The following is a 17,651-nucleotide window of genomic DNA, read 5'->3' as shown; positions in this document are numbered from 1 at the left end:
TGATCTGCGCTCTAATTATGACTAGCACAGCTCATTAAGCAATGTTGACTTGTATAGTTCATATTCAAACAGATAAGCTCTTGATCATGTAACATGTAAGGTATGGCATTGGAGTTTGGAGTTTTCTGGCGCAAGGATATCTGTAAGGTATGGCATGTTCTTTACAAGAACTACAAACCAATGAACCAGAACACAAAGAGAGAGTAAGAGAGAGGACATGAATAATTTGCAACACCTCAATCAAAGCAAATGTGCGGTTCAGCAGCTTGCTGCATTCCACTCAATATATGAGGCAGCGTATTCCTGGACACATAGTATTGACATGAAATGCAGCCATGGTAGATAAGGACTCATAGGCACAGCTCTTATCAGAAACTAACACCAAAAGTGCTATCATACTTCAGAGGAAAGGTCATGGGGAGCTTATCTACAGTCGGGCTTTGCAACAGTCTAACCCCATACACAGCTGTGTTTTTGTCCCTTATCTTATACTCACTCACTATCTAGTGCATGCCACTTTGAAAATGTTGTGGGCAGCCTGCTTGTGGATGGGGGGTAGCACAATAACAGCACCGATGATGGACATGCTGTGCCACATGAGCTCACTGCAGTTTCCTTTTTTGTGGCTTCCACACACCATAGCTTTGTTCTGTTATAGCTTGGCAATTTCAACCAATTGTACATTTTTATTAATTATATTATATTAGATCTTAGTAGATTTCATCCCAAACAGGCATATGCAGCACAATTTTGAAACAAAAGGCACAACTTATATTTACAAAAATTTTGGCCCACCTCTTGAGGTGTACCCTGTATAGGACGGATACCTTGTGCATATGGAAACTATAGTTTTACAACTTCTTTTTTGGCTATTTCCACTGTAGTAGGAATGTATTATGTATGACGGAAATCCAACATGCACTTTCTGTATCTGGCAAAAAAAACGTTACGTTGACTAGGCAGATTTCAGAGTTCAATCCAGGAAATCAAAAATATTTCAATTAAAATTTGATAAACTCACTTGCCTGTCAAAAGTTCACTACAGATAAATGTTGCTGATCGCAAATTTTTCTGTTGCATACTTGCATTAAAACTTTTTTACATGGTTACCAAAACACCCTGTAGACCTTGTGTTTGAGGGTTTCATGTTTTTAAATCAGGGGCAAAACATTGGTTTTGTTTCAGGAGTCATAAAATGGGACAATATCATGTGGAAAAACAGATCTGAAGGTGGAAAATAAAACAGAGCCCTTCATGCATTGTATACGAGCACGCGACGACGCATTGTGCCTAGCATTGTTATTGGTGGATGAAGTTGCACTTTGGAAAGTTTGTTTTTGGGGTATTTCATTTTTTTTCCCTAAGAGATGATGATGCAAGTTGGGGATAAAAACTGGTTTTACCTAGTTTAACCCTAGAGCTCAAGGGTCTCAGCATACTGCAGAATGCTGATACGAAAAATGACTCTTCAAAACAAAAAATTTACAAAGCTGAGTTAGAAGTGCTCACCTGACAAAAAAAAAGAACTACTTTTACTCAGAAACATCAGCATTCACTTTTTAGGTATCTTGTGCAGACAACAGTAAAATGACCTCTCAACTGTGTTACCAGGACAGAAAACAAGATCCTCCAATAGGAAAATCTAGCGTCAGAAAGCCAACAACAAGCTCGAAGTCCAAAACAAGCCCACGTGTTTAAGGGCTCTGTCTAGATAAGCTCTGACTACGGAAGTGTGGGGAAGCAAAACATAATGTGAAGCATAACCGCTCTGAGAGAAACTTTCGTTAGAATTTCAATGTGACATCTGACGGTAATACAAAGTAACCAAAATGTTCTACATAAAGACAAGAGGAACTGAAAATGAATAAATACAATATGGGTTGACCATTATAAACAACAGCTGATCCCCCAAGACTGAACAGATCCTGCAAAAAGTTTGGTTTGAAGCCTCGCTTTAAAAAGTCACTAACCTTGTCCAAGTAGCTTCAAACAGCAACACTAGGGATTGAAATCTGTTACCTTATGTCCCTCGTAACAGACACATCTGTTGCTGTTACAGGAGGTCACATGAAGACATTATAAAGCAAACTAAATATGATCAGCAACAGCTAGCACCTCGAGGATAAGCATGTTCAGCTCCTGTTCATTTGGAATGTCGGATGTACAAGGCAGCATCAAAAATTTCTGGGACTGGCACAGTCACTTCTACAAAATACTAGCTTCTGCCTATTGGTGGCCACCACCTTCGAAGTAGGCCTCATCCGCACAAGTTCCAATAATGGCAGACACACTGTGACCAGTGCATACACTGGTCACAGTGTGTCTGCCATTATTGGAACTTGTTCTGAAAGTCATGTTCGGTGAGGGTGTAGAGTGCTGCCTGCGTTTCTGCATGAATCATCTCATTCGTGTCGAAACTGGGGCCATTCATCTTCAACTTTAGTCGGGGGAATACAGAAAAGTCACAGGGAGCCATGTCAGGCAAGTGTGATGATGCAGGACGACGCTCATATTGTTTCTGGTGAAAAAGTCCCTGGTGAACAATGGTTGCGTTAAGTAGGCGACTGTTTCAGACTGCACTCACTTAACATGACACAAGCACCTCTCTTGCACCCAGCAGTGCAAGACTCCAAGCTGCTCCCCGCGCACTAGTTTTGAAATGGGGGCCTTGAAGCAGACAACAAGCGCCAGGGTGCTAGAGATTTTTCGTGACGTACTTCTTGTTGAGCACTGACAGGATGACCTTCGAAGTGTGGGCTTGGAAGCAAAATACGGACTTATTATGTTACCCGATGCTTCGATTTCAGTAAAGTGTAGTATTTCTATAACTGTTATCATGCCTTCTTATTAGTGGACAACTTCCACACGGATATCGGCGGTTATTCGCGTGAAATGCAGTGCCTTAATGCAGACACCTTCACGCCATGCAGTCATCTTCACACTAAACAGCTCCTATGGAGTCTGTTACAAATACCTATCTTCTCCATTTCGTTCGTGGTTACAAGAAAAAGTCTTCACCACCACCGTCGTCTCTTCCAACGTTGCTATAGGCTCAAACTAAGGCAACGTGTCCTCCGTTTGTGCACTGCATGAGCAGACAACAGGAAGCAGCATCAGTGAGCGAGCAGTATAGCACTCCAAAGTTGCTTTTTGCTGTTTAGTGGCCGCTCCGAGTATCTCATGCTCCCGATTTGAGCGCACCAAAAGTGGGGCGCCTACTTAACACAACCAATTACTTGCAAGACAGTGCATTGTTGTAGTCCAGCTGCCAGTTCTGCTGTCGTCAAAGTTTGGGATGATGTCTTCACACAGCCTTCGCACAGCCTGCCTATTATGATGTTTTGTGGCAACAAAACATCATAATAGCACGTGGAATTGACGGTTTGCCTGCCGGAATGAATTCTTTGCGGACCATTCCCTTGACATCGAAGAAAATGATGACCATGCACCTAACTCGCTCTTCACTCATCTCGACCTTTTTCAGTCTTGGTGAGGTTGGAGTTTTTCATTGGGAGGATTGTCGCTTTGTCTTAGGGTCATGCCCATAACACTAAGTTTCGGCACCAGGGATAGCTCTCGACAAGAAGGTTGCATCTTCTGAGACGATCCAACTAGGTTCCGTGCAGACGTCAACATACTGAAGCTGAGGGGCCTCCCTGCGTGCTCGTCGTCCTCAACAGAAGTCCGGCCGGCCTTGAACCGAGCGTGCCATGCAAACACCCATGTACGGCTCATAAGCTCTTTCCTGAACACTTGCTGGGTCACCTCCAAGGTCTCTATATCGTGTTTGCCTAGCTTTGTACAAAATTTGATGCGCACTCTCTGTTCAGTCTTCATGTCAATTATGAAAAACGCTGAGTGTCGAGTACACGGTACGACAAACAGACGTATCATGTGAACGCACCGCTCAGCAGGGTGCAGGTTTTCCAGGATGACTTTTAACTTAAGCTAGTGCTGCCATCTAGCATTGCATTCTGCTATTACAACTAGCGTTCAAATGGCAACGCTAGTCCCAAAAATCGTGGATCAAACCTCATATAAACAACCAAAGTAATGCTAATATGCACTGTGTGCGACACCTACATCTAGTTACAGTAGCAGACATGAGCACATTCTGAACAACACGGGGATCTCTCTAATGCAGCCACTATTACACAGAGTTTCCATTTATAACGCCATGTAGTCTACTTTTGTTGTCTTTGCAGACCCTGCTTTTGTGTGTGGAACGAGGAGTTGCATGTCAAAATGATGAATGAATATGTCAGAATGACGAAATATCCTGTCTGCCAATGAAGATGACGTATGGAGAATTGTTCCACTTTAAATTCTGTTTTTGTCAGGAAGAGCGTTGTAGAACTATACAATACAAGAGATGGACTTCGCAATCACACAAGAGCACTACTATAACAGTCCAAAAACTGCTCTAGCTACTTGTGCACATGCACCAAAAATCTGACTTAAGCGCGGACCCCATAACAAGCGACACGCGACGCGCTGCAGAATTTGTCGCTGTCGCGTCTGGTCATGGCGCGACTTCCTGGTCCATTTGAGCAGCGACATTTCGTCGCCGAGAAATGATGTTTTTGGAGAAGCATTGCTTATTTTATTCGAGCTAAGTTGTAAATTGCCATAAATATACCAAAAATAGTATTTCATTCGTCAAAACGAGGAGAACTTGTAATGAAGATGCTATGTAATATTCACCGTAACGCAGTGGCGCTGCGGTTGAAGTTCCCAACGCCCCGCCCACTTCTTCGTCTGCTACTTTGTCTGCTACGCGTTCAGTTCTTGTTTCACGCCGTCAAATCTAGCTGGTTTTGTCAAACAACAAGCAACGAATTCAGCGACATGCTACAAATATCTACTGGGAGTAGATGCAGAAATATTCAGCCGCGACTGAGCTTTTTTGACGCTCGTGTGGCGGCAGTGACGTCGATTTTGTCGCTTCTCGCGTGTATCTGCCGCGTGTCGCTTGTTATGGGATTCGGGCTTTATACTGCCCCACCCGTGGGTAGTAGCATGGTCCCTTGAGACTGAAAAAAAGTGGTTTAATTTCGTGGTCTTAAAAATCCGTGAATTCGTGTGGAAACACGTTTTGGAAAAAAAACACGTTCGTGTGGAAACACACCTTAATTTCATGAAGTCGTGTGGAAGCGGACGAAAGTGGAAATCACGGTATAAGGGAGGTCGGGGGTTCACGACACTGCCATCAGTACTAATGGAACAAGCGGGGGTTTAGTTGATACACAGCAATATTTTACAGTAGAACAGGTGACGACAACAGGGTGGTTTGGACAGGCAAGGCTGCCGACCTTGTCATGAAGCCTCTAGATGCCGGTTGGCTTGTAGAAGCTTGCCGCAAACTCCAATCATGTGACAATGACATGCACACTGGTTTTGCGAAAGGAGGTATCTGCAGTGCCAAGTGACACAGTATGCGAATAAACTACTGATGCAGAAGTGGCGTTTCAATTATAGAAATGTTTGACAAGAACAAACTCGTGAGAATGAAGGTCGTCAAGTAAGTCCATTTGTCTTTGTGGAGCTCATATCGTCACCAACTCCAGTGCCCATACTTTTTCATCCCCGCTACCTATATGTCGCGGAACCTTAATTTCTCGATAAAAGTTTGATCGCAAAAATTTCTACTTTTACAGTAACTATTGGTCATGCAGCTCCTCTGTCACTCTATGGGAGAGCTTCGTCTAGGGCCTGGAGCAGCCACGCGGTAGCACCTATTGAATTTGTGCGAGCTATCCATGGCACAGAGACGGATGCATGGGGGATGTGTCTGATCCTATACATACCGTGCTTGAATATCACTACTTAAGAGTAGGGATGGTTACGTGCAAACAACACACTCAACTCTTGCTTTTATATCCCAGGCAGTGGCTCAGATGCTATAGGTGCAAGCACAAACTGTGTCAATTCGCATGTGGTGGTCACACTAGGTAAGAAAAGTTTTTTCCTCCACTTGCTCACTCAACTAGGTAGGAAGGGGCATGTACGGCTTGGAATAAAAGTTTACATAACGCCTCACGGTGTCGCATTTCTCTATTGTAGCAACACCCTCACAGCAAACTGGAGGGGACACACATACTGAGAGATTGATAGAATAGCCAGTCACCCGGCTGCGCTTTTCCACCAGCGAAAAAAAAATACTAAAAGTGTTTCATGGCTAGGAACTGATGCTACATTTACCACCTGCCTTCACAAAACAACGATTATCACTTCAGATCAGGGAAGAGATGGAGATCAGCAGGAGATCTCCCACACAAGGCAAAAAAATAAAGTTATGGAGTACATAGGTACCGTGCAGGAATATAACGCAAACAGGAACGCATCTTCTACCTTTAGCAGATTCATGAAAAACACAAATCTCAATGCCCATTGGTAGGCAGAAGTCAACCAAACTTTATCCCACAAACAAGTTGCAGTGCCACCATGCAGGGCCTGGTGTCCCTAGGCAAGCTTTTACGCAGAGCCGCACGACCAGCAGGTATCAAAGGACCACGGTAGGAGCTCTGGCTGCAGCTACTACAGAATATGCGTCTCAGCGAGGTGTATCTCTACGCGTCAATCAAGTCGGAGCTCCCCTCCTACGGAGTTGATTGAACAAAGAAATACGAGAAGGGGATGTTCCCACAACACATTTCTTAATACGTTTGTATGTGGTGACGTACCATTGACGTTTTTCGTTGATTCAGAGGAACGAAAGGGTGACCTCCAAAATGGCACCTTTCATCATGTTTCAATTACAAATGGCACAACAGATGAACCTCGTTCCTTTGCGTTACTGTCATGGTGACGGGATCTTTTATAAGACAGAGAAATTTTTTTACTCTAGTGCCCTTTAAACCTAAGAATAGCACTGCAGTCGTCCTTCTAGTGTTCAATACGTAACACGTGAAAAACAGCATATTTAAAGAAATTTGCTACGTGACGTCTAGTCGTGCTTAGCTTACGCTGTGCAAGTGTGATTTGCATAAGGACTTGCTACGCGCAAATACTAGAACGTGTTGTTCTCGGGCTGAACATGATGTTTTGAATGCTATAATTTCATAGAATCCACTCTCTTGACAAATATGAATTTGTAAAAGTACTAGGAGAAACCTACACAAAAAAATAAGAACAAGTGTTAACAGCCTGCATCATGCTCATTACACAGACTGGCATGGTTGTATCCCTCGCATGGGAACTGAAATATGTAAGTGAGAAGTATCATATAACGTTCCGCGTTAATGACGCACACGTGGTCTCACATGCATGACTACACAGCTACACCGATTAATCGTAGTGTCTGCGCTCCCCAATCAAGTACTGGGTGTCGCGCACACAAAGGGGGAAACTGTGTGCAGCAATAAGACGCTGCATGACGACGGACATTTAATACCCCAAGGAATGGCCGAAACTATTTCAGTAAACTCGCGAGAAATATGATAAAAGATCGGGAATGCCAACGCCCACAGAAGCTTTTGAAATAGCGTGCGGTAGCCATCACGACATCCCACACTGCACCGGCACGCAAGAACCCGAGATCGGACTGACAATGATTCATTTTACGCCCATCTACACACTGTCAAGTCGCGAGTTTCTAGAAATTGATAAGATAACAAGAAAAGGCCGTTAGGATTGATAGTTCCCGAGCGGTTTCGCTCCACTGGTCGCGTGCATGATACCCTGCACTCTCCACTACCGTCATGACCGACGGCGTCCATGCACTTTTGAGAGGGAAGGGATTCCGTAGAAATATACCCCGCGATGCGGTCTAGAGAAAACAGACACAGCATGTAACATTCCTGAGCGTCACAAAACGACACTCGTGCTCGCAATACGACGCACGCACACACAGGCACTGCTCTGTACCACACGAGCGCCGGGGGGGTCATCCTGGGTCGTCGCGGCGTCTCCGTGGGTATGCCACCGCTGGAACCACACGCCGTTGCACTGCACTCCACCTGATAGAAAACATACGAAGCCATATATTACCTTAAACACATTGTCTGTGAGTAGCTGCCTGATGACAGTCCAGAGAACGGCGAATGCCAGCACCACTGTGATATCCTCGAGGGGAATCTGACAAAAGTTGCTAACATCCACAAGCACGTCTTTGGGAAAACTGTAGTTCTGGTTCGAAGCGTACGACTGAGCACTATATTTGCAAATACCGTACATGCCCCGTAGCACATCGAAATATGAAGGCATGGGCTCCCATCCTGCGTCTTCGGACATTTCTTGAATCTTGACAGTACGTCGTACCTACATCCGTGCGTACGCCCTGTGTGAAGCGTCAGCGCCGATTCTGGCGCCTTTCCTTTCTCTCTAACGAAAAAGCAGAGGGGGTGTTGCCTGAGTCAGACGGCGTTCGCGTCATGGGGAATCGCGGAGTGCCTGTTGTTCCCTATATTTGTCCCTATCGATAGTACGCTAGGGAAAGCCGGTTCCTCGGTTCACTGTGTGGCGCATGACGCATGTGCCTGAAAAGCGATTATTTGAATGTTGTGGCGCCAGGTTGCAGCGGTTCTATTTGAATTTGAACACAGTGACACGAAAGCGTTCGAAAGGTTAACATAATGAACGAAAACGTTGAGAAGCAGGGCTCAGTGCTGTTTTACGTCGTAACTGAAGTGCTGTATTTTGCACTGCGGTGTGTCTCGTAGCAAAGTAATTTCAAGGTAACCAAAGAGCATTTCGTTAACATGGAAACTCATTTCAGCACAGTATTCTCTGTGTCAAACTAGTAACGTCTAGTATGAAATGCATACAACTCCCGTGTTTGAATCGTATTGTATCCTTGATACAAAATTTAAGATCGTTCAGTTTGCAAAAGTTCAAGAGATGCTCAAGCAGTCGCAACATACTTGTGTGCAAATAAAAATGGTTTCTTGCACCTTTCGTCGTTGTCTACAAGATCATGACCGGATACAAAAATTTTAGCGGATTTTATTGTTCCGCCTGTAATATTTGCCCCCTCCGTTCTTTTCTTTCTCTCTCTCTTCTTTTTTTTTTTTTTTTTTACATATGCTTATTTGGTGGCTGCTGATTACCCACATTATTCATGTTTGTACAGCATAAACATAAAAATGGTAAACATGTCCATCGACAGCAGCACAGCTATATCGACAAATCGCAGGGAAAGGAGGAAACGGGCAATCCTGTTAGTAATCCTCTTGTCAATCGTTCTCTTCTCCCCTCTCCTAGATTTCCCGAAGTTCATACACAGAATTATCTGTGGTCTTTATGGTCACCCGGTCATTCTTTGCATCTGACCTCGAAACGAGATCTCTGAGGATTATATACAGGTCGCTTCCTTTGTTTTGAAGGTCATCTGCTCTGGGTATTCGTGAAGAATTCGAAGATCCCCTGTGCCTTTCTTTTGTCGAGTTCCAGTGCGTATTCCGAGAATATGTGCTACCCTTGACATAGATTGGATTACTTTTATGCAAGATCAGATTAAACTAAATTTATTATGAGACAACTGATGTTCCGAGGCTGGAACAACATAGAAGGGACAATCACCCACAAGGGAAGCCGGAAAAATGTCCCCGGAAAGAATGTCCCCGGAAAAAAATGTCCCCTGTCCAAAGGCTACCGGGAGTTCCCGAAAGAAACAAAATAAGAGTGTTGAGGTTAGGATCGCATGGTATTTAGACGGCAGTTTGTTGCAGCACGTCTGAGCATCCTGTCATTGTTAATGGTTATTCTGTGCTGTCAAATGGGGGTCAACGTGCTGACAAGTAAGGGCCAACGTGTTCACAATTACCGTCTAAGGATTCATTTACTGTCGCATTTACATGGTGGTACTCACAAGTCTGCTTTAATTCACGAAGAAGCAATAGGAATACCGCCGAAAAAGCGTGTAAAGCTGACGGCAGTGAATCTGCAAGTGCGGCATCGGAATCTTTGTATGCAGTACACGGTTTTAATGCGGTTTTAACGTCATAAAAATACGGTTTTAACATCAGTCGAACACATGTGGATCAGGAAGTACGTGAATAAATATAGAATTGCAGAAAAAAAAATATAATGGGCGGCATTTCCTTCTACTCGCCTCACCATTGTTTCGTGCCTATTGAGAATGCCTTTATTCGCTCTTGTAACTTACTCTATTCCACCCGCTGTTGCAGGTATGTAGTTGAATTTTAAATACCTTCTTTGGTATGATCAAATCAAAGTCGGTGCATTGTTTTGCGCTATAATCCTACCTGAGGGTCTGGGAACGTTGACATTTTTTCGGGGACATCGTAAATTTATTAGACTGAAAACGTCAGACATCTAGCTCTGCCTGCGCGTACACTGTTTGAAACATTTAGCTTTCCAACGAAAACGGGCGCTTTGCATCGCCACTGCACCGTGTCCATCTCGTAAAACTGAGGCTGTTTAAACAACTTTCCATTCGGTTGTGTTTGCAAGGTACGGGATCGTGAAGTGTTTACGACTGAACAACACCTTGCATGTGAGGCAAGGGCCTGTGAGCTTTCGAGAACGTGTTTCCGGAAACTGGAGCGAACTGTATTTCGTTCATGTAAACGCTTCCATGTAGACATGTGGCGAGCGCCCATGTAGACAACGCGGGGCGAGACGAAGTTCGAACGACTGGTACACCAGGAACATTCCGTACACAAAACATAAATAAATTAAATTCGTTTCAAAGAACGCCGCTTCGTCTAATCGGTGACCACCGTTTCATCGAATCGCTTTTTATTTCGTGCGAAACATGTTATTTTTTATACGGATGCATTCCACTTACCTCTTAAAACCGACTTGAATGAAGTTTCCCCTGTTTGCAAAGAAAAAATAATTAGACACGCTTTAGTCTCGCCAATTAAAAACAATGGGTGAAAAAAGCGTTTAGCCTCCCAAGCCATTCTTGTGTTGTGATCTTTGCGGGTAACTGCACTAAGGTGGGTGAAACGCGACGGGTGAATTGGGGGCGGTGGAGATGAGCCGGTTGTTTCGTACCGGAGGACTCGCCCCCCCCCCCCCCCCCCCTCAACTAGCAACAGCCCACCACGACAAGCACACATTTTTCTGCTACCACTGAAAATGGCTAAATTTACTAAATTTACTACAATAATATTTTTGATTGCAATGAAATAACTGAAATATATATAAGAACATATATATGGCTTTGTATGGTACTACGCACCAATACATATATGTAATAAAGGAACATACGCGTATCATACAATTCTTAAATACAATAAATTTTGTTGTTTAAGTCTGGGTTTTTGGTGGCGTATGCTGGCGAATCCAATCATTTTTAGCAACATTTATGACGTAACCGTCCCGTTCACATGAAGCTTCGTTTTTCCATGTCACAGGTAACGACTTCAATGAACGATACTTTGATATCAGCTTTTTTCCCAGTTTATAGGTATGGCGACGCTTTTTTTTTTTTTTAGCAGTACTGAACCTAAAATTTTCTAAGGCCATCCATGGGGCAGTCACCCACCAAATTAAACAAAAATTTCGCAATTTGCTCATTCGTTTTTAATATTTAAAATATAGTTACCGTATAGATATTACCGACGGAGTCCTTCTGGGACAATGTGAACTGTGCAGTAGTAGTGTTTTATAATACGAAGCTCGCAAACTTAGAAATAAAATTCAAAAGGTTAGGAGCTCCTAGTTTTAATCAGCTTTCGTGTAGAGTCTCCACTTCATCAGGTGAAGTGCAGATTCAGCGTTTTATTCGGAGTATACCTCCTTCGTGGTACTTGACATGGTTTATTTGTATTTTGGCTATTAGCTTAGAAACTTCTAAAATGAGCTTCGCTGTCCTCCCACTCTTTTTATCCCACATATATTCCAATAAACGCAGGAGGCACCATCGGGGAGCACGGGATCAGAGATCCCGGACCGTTTTGATAGCCGACCCTTTGACGTCGTGAAAGTGCTGGGCGAATGACTTGCGATTTATCGTCAGGGTGCACAGCGCTCATAAGAGCATCGCAGAGCTCTCGTCTTTTTAGACGTTTTTTTTTTCTTTACTAGACCTGGAGTAGCTTGTCCCGCAGTGAGCGAGCTCACATCTCCATTTTTTTCTCCTATCATCATCATCATCATCATAAGGTCATCATTTTTTCCTGCACCGGGGTGCAACACATTTGCATCCTCATACGGGACCGTATAGTTTTTATCGGCTTACTGTTGGTGTGAGCGGATGGTTTACCGGTCGGCCTCACGATTTCCGAGCATCCCAATACCATATCAAGCGGCGCCGTGTCCCTGGTGTCTGTCCCTGGCCTAGAAAAAATATGAAAGCTACTACATGGGTATAATATAACAGGTCACTAGTGCAGAACTGCAGACCTCAGTGTGAGCCACGCTCCCGCACAAAGCCTTCTTGATCGCCCGTGCATAGCTAATATCCTCTACGTGCTCGTTGAATTTGCCGTAATGAAAGATCTCTAGGGATAGGTTTACGCAGGTGCGTAGCAGTTGACGCTTCTTTTGTTGCATACTGAACACACACGATTCCACGGAGGAGTACAGTCGCAGAGTATGAAAGCGACGAAGATCCCAGCTCCATCCAAAACATCCAAATCTTTGTATGTTTGTAACCAAAATTAATTTACCGACCGACCACTGCGGCGCCGCTCTTAATTGCCATTGCGACGTCTCGCATTATTATTATCGTCAATATGCGTAAATAAATACAAATTGTAGCAATCGTGCATGGATAAAGTCCGCTCCTTGTCTTACTCAGATATTGCTCCGTCAAAATGGAATGAAGGTATAGGTACACCTTTCGTTCATTCTCATCAGTGTGTACGAGAGCGCTACACCGTATTCACATATCACACCACACACACACACGAGCGACAATCCCCGGAATACTGCAGTGGAAGATGCACAAAACGTCATAGCTTTCGCATTCCGGCGCAGCCACAAGATATTCCGTAGCAGATGACAGAGTCGTCTGCTACGGAATATCCTGTGGAAGACGACAGAGTCGTCTGCTATGCTCCCAGTACGCCGATCCCGTTAATCTGATGCCGTGTGAATGCCCAACATAAGACGCGGCGGAACCTCCGGAACCTCCACTGTCGCAGCGGGTGGACACCTCATCACGTGGTATTCTTTCAGATTTTACAGACTTTCGTTGTAGTCTGAGAAAAAGAACCACGTAGGCAGTATTTGATTTAAAAAAAAAAAAAAGAAACTGAATCTGGGGCTTTTGAAGATGGCCTATAGCGCGACTTTTCGCATGTACTCGCTTCCAAAATTGATATCCGGAAGATTATATAATTGATATCGATTGTTCAATATGTTAAAGGCAATAGAAGAATATCCTGACTTGCGTACGGCAACATCTAACAATGTGTGGCCGGTTTCCATTCGCGTTCGAAGTGTCGTTATTATTTTAAAACCTTGGTTCAAGTTCCGTGGGACACCCTAAATATGCATATGTATACTTTCTAGATTCAATATCGGGAAATCTGAAACAAACCAAGAGAATGTTCTGCACGTGCGTAATGGAATCGATTGTGCTTTGTTCAACAACAACAACAACAAATAAATCATGACTATAGCCTGGGGTGATTCACCGCTTGCTTTGCTGCTGCTTTGTTCAGTTTCTTATTCTCTATACGTAAGGATTGCACGCTTGACCAGACATCACTTGAAAATCACTGTCTTCGTTCGATAAGGTGTTTTGCACACAAATACTACGGTAATACACACGCGCCATGCAACAACAACAACATGCACATGAAGTGACGATGAATGAGGGAATTTGCCGCTTAATTAGATGATGATGATCCTGTTGGCTATTCCCTTGGCTGTTTGTGGCTCTCTACCCCAGGGTGGTCAGCAAATGAAATCTGCGATATGAAATGAAGAGATATGATGGGTAAATAATGACCCAAGTCCTTGTGTCATTGTACGCATGTTTCGTAACATCCATGGCACTAACCCAACAGCCGCCACAGGAACCCTTCATGGTCGGATAATGTCATTGCACAAGGCATAAAAGTCACAATATGAGTTGAGACCAGCTATGCATAACACTAAACCGTATGCTAAGCTATAGCCGTGCAAGCATCAGCGTACACACTGATGAGGAGACTCACGTGCAGTAAACTGTTTACGAAGTTCGCACGGTTTAAGTGGGAGCAACGATATGATGCGTCACATCGTGCGTTCACATCAAGCTCACACAGTCATTATGCGTCACAAAGTTTTGTGAAAGTGACATGAGAGGGGTTTTCGTAGATCGGAAGGCGATCACTGTAACGATTCCGAAAACAGGGCAAGCCAGTCACATTATTCCTTTGTTCGAAATGGCAGACATCAAGTGATCTTTGATTTGACGGCTCACGATGCACTAGAGCTCTCTATTGTTTCATTCTTGCTTCACCTCATATACCCTGCTGTTAGGGTCTCATACTTAGAGATGCGAAGCCCCGGAAAAAACCTGGAAATGTTTGCAAAAAAAAAGTTTTTTTTTTTCAGTTTTTTCCTCGTCTCCAGAAAAATTGCCCAAAATTTCGAGGCGACAAAATTCAAAAATTTAAATTTTCGTGCCTTCGATGCGTTCCAACCCACCACCAGTGCCTTGGGTGCGTCTAATCCGCCAACAACCACCAACTTAAAGCTCCGTCTGGCTGCTCCAAGCGATCGCCGTCGCGCTCACATATGTCGGAGTTCTGGTCGGGGTGGGCGGGTTGTTCCAATTACCTATCGCTGAGTAGACAGCAGTCTCACGGGATGCTCTGCTCTGCATTTATGCCTAGGTTGTGAACACTACTAAAGTTTCTAGCTCATTGTACGTTGTGGCTTGGCCGGCAATGCTTCGACTCGGCAGTAACTGCGTTTGTTTCCATTTTTCCAATTTTTCGGAAAAAAAAAGACGCAGTTTTTTTTTTCGAGCGATTCAAAATTTCCGGAAATTTTGCATCTCTACTCATACTTCGTGTTTAATGTATTTCACAAATTCGAGGCGCGAAAATAGGTGCTATTTTGTCAGCTTTAATTCGGGGTGAAATCAATAGAGGAGTTCTCTTTTATTCGAAGACTGTTTCATAAAGTTTTAATACGTAATTCTGATGCCACGATTATTTTCAATGAGTCGAAGTCGTCTGCACGGAAAGCACGGGGCCTTGTGATTCATAGGCCTCGTATGGAACGTTCGGAGGCGACGTGCGATTAGAGGTGCTGTTATGTGAACAAGTAAAAAAGGAGGTCGGAGAGAGCCCACTACACTGATCCCTTCAGTGCAACGTGCCTCGCGCTTTATTGGTCCTTCCACACGCTCTTTCGTTCGTTTCTACACTGAACCCACACCAGCACACTATACACTGCGCTGCACGAAAACGACCAGTGGAATTCACCAATAGTAACGTCCACCCTCACTACTTCGCCGGTCTGCAATTGCAACCAGGAAAGACAGGCGTCCCACACGAAAGGTATGCAGCAGCAGCACTCATAGAGCTATCGGGCAAACCAGTTCCGCTTTCTTATCACATTGGCGTGTTCAGCGCTTCCGCGTCTTGGCAATACATCTAGATGATGATAGTAACGCGAGCTTGGGTTAATTCGCATGTGTTATTTTGTCCGAGTACAATGGATCCAGTGCAAAAGGAAGAACGAGATACACCTGACACTCCTTCGCTTCGTTATCAGATAACTGAATGGTACATTCTTAACTCGGTACCCTTTATTGTAACTTTTAGCAATGTGTAACCTTTATATAGACGTAGATTTCCAAATATCGTAGAGGTTACACAACCGATACATTTATTTAGAGGTTAAACATGACTTGTAACGAGACACTGGAGGAGCACTAGAGGTTACTTCGGTGTTCAACGGAAATGCAATCGTCGTAACTTATAAATGTACCCTTTATAGGAACGTTGTAACTTCTAAACGAATTCCACGTTTGAATTTACTTCGTTTGTTTCTCTTGTTTGTTTGCAGGGTAACCTGTATAAAAGGCACTGCTCAAAAGTCACTGTGTTCTCGTTCAAGCCGCACATTCAATCATTCAGTACGCGAGTGTCGGATCAGTGTGCGTTACATTATTGTGTCTCTGCGTCTGTACGAACTGCGGATCGTGTTCAGAACTGTGAAGAAAGCACAAGTGTCAAGTGACGGAACTTTATCAGGGTATTTCTACGGTATGTTCACTACATAGTTTACGTGGTTACGTTTTTGCTGGACAGTCTAGGAACACTAATCACAGCACAGTCTGTCCCTCGAACACTGTTGAACGGTTCAACACAGTGTGTACGTGTGTGTCTTACGTCCGTTATTTGCTTAGTCATTTGTCATTCTTGTGTTTTACTTCTTCATGTGCTTCTGATTCACCATAGCTGCGTTGCTGATGTGTCATTCTGACATATCAGTAAGGAATATAAATGTTTTCGGCGTACTGGAGAGGAAGTTGCAACAACGTGAGGACTGCAAAGATTATACCTCCTTGAAACTGAATGTCGTTCACCACAGCTGAAGTGTTGGTATTGAGACGTCCTCGTGCTCTTGCCTCAACTGTAGTTCCAGGTTTGCCCCCCCCCCCCCAATTAAATAATACATGTGCTCCAGTTTCAATTATTTCTTTCTTACCTTTGTTGTGCACGTGAATCTGTACATGTAGTGATCACTCACTTTTCGCCACTGGATGCCCTTAGATGAATTACGTATATTATAGCAACATGTTCCGAATAACAGTATGCGTTCTGCACTGATGAGAGCCCATTTTGAGCACCATTTGTTCTGTAGCGTCTGTGAAGAGGCGAGCATCTGTAACTGTAACTTTTACGTCGGTGTGGCGGTTAGGAGACAGTAACCTCTATTTATAGGTGATCAGTGTAACGGTTATAGAGAGTATTGCCCATAGGTTACAAGGTAACTTCTGAAATAGAAGGTAAAAATGTTGAAATTTTGAAATTTTTACCCTTTACTAGAAGGTATCAGGTTTAGTGTGTCGGCATAGTCGTCGGCTTATCTGGGCCGCAAAGCGGTTGATCTGGCCAGTTGATCACACCCACTCTGGGTGCAACGCACGTGCTCGTTTCAGGGTTTTAAAAATAGAATGGCTTTCAACAAGGATTCTCCTCCCATTCTGCTATCTCGTAAAGCCCCCAATTGAAGAGTTAATTAATTAATTTTAAGCCATTAGTCAATCAGTAGTTACATACTCTCTTCGAGAGGACGTGCGCCTGGCCGTATAGCTTAACTGCAAAAGCGGTATTATGAGAGCAACGTTAACTTTTTGAAACGAATATTGTGCAGCTGAAGAAGAAACACACTTTATAGTAGTTTACGTTCCATCGTGTACGTCCACATCTACCACGCTACTGCCGGTAGTACGTGGGTCCCACAGCAACCCAATGATACAGCGACAGTGCCTGACAAGTAAGGCTCAGATGGCTCAAGAACAATCAGTGGATGTACGCGCGTTTCATTAACAGAACGCGATGTTGGATTTCACCCTGTCGACGATCGCGCGTCTCCTCTAGCCGCATTGTTCCAGGGACCAGTTCTACCTGGCTTAGTCACTCACCATCTGTCACATGCACACAATTTACTGCTTCACGAGCCTCGACGCTCAGGTAGATCCGTGGCTGACGGCCCTTGACAGTCATAGATGTATTCATAAATCAACGTCTCGTAGTGCAAAGAAAACAACTCGGAGCGCCCTGCAG

The 17,651-nt window shown here is 44.0% G+C and overlaps 1 protein-coding gene across 2 annotated transcripts in view; it reads right to left on the bottom strand.

The window, feature by feature from the left end:
* LOC135385846 (ceramide synthase 1-like) overlaps positions 1–8,363 on the bottom strand; it is a 45,691-nt gene extending 37,328 nt beyond the window's left edge. For both annotated transcript variants that reach the window (XR_010420515.1, XM_064615412.1), the window contains exon 1: positions 7,990–8,363. Coding sequence is in view for 1 of the 2 variants with exons in the window: in XM_064615412.1 (XP_064471482.1) it covers positions 7,990–8,232 (243 nt within the window). In the remaining variant the exon portion in view is untranslated. The remainder of the gene's footprint in view (positions 1–7,989) is intronic.
* Positions 8,364–17,651: the final 9,288 nt, after the last annotated feature.

Source organism: Ornithodoros turicata, chromosome 2, assembly GCF_037126465.1.
Source record: "Ornithodoros turicata isolate Travis chromosome 2, ASM3712646v1, whole genome shotgun sequence".
Taxonomy (NCBI): Eukaryota; Metazoa; Arthropoda; class Arachnida; order Ixodida; family Argasidae; genus Ornithodoros; species Ornithodoros turicata.
Note: the sequence above shows the minus strand (reverse complement) of the source record. Positions and strands in the feature narration are given on the sequence as shown.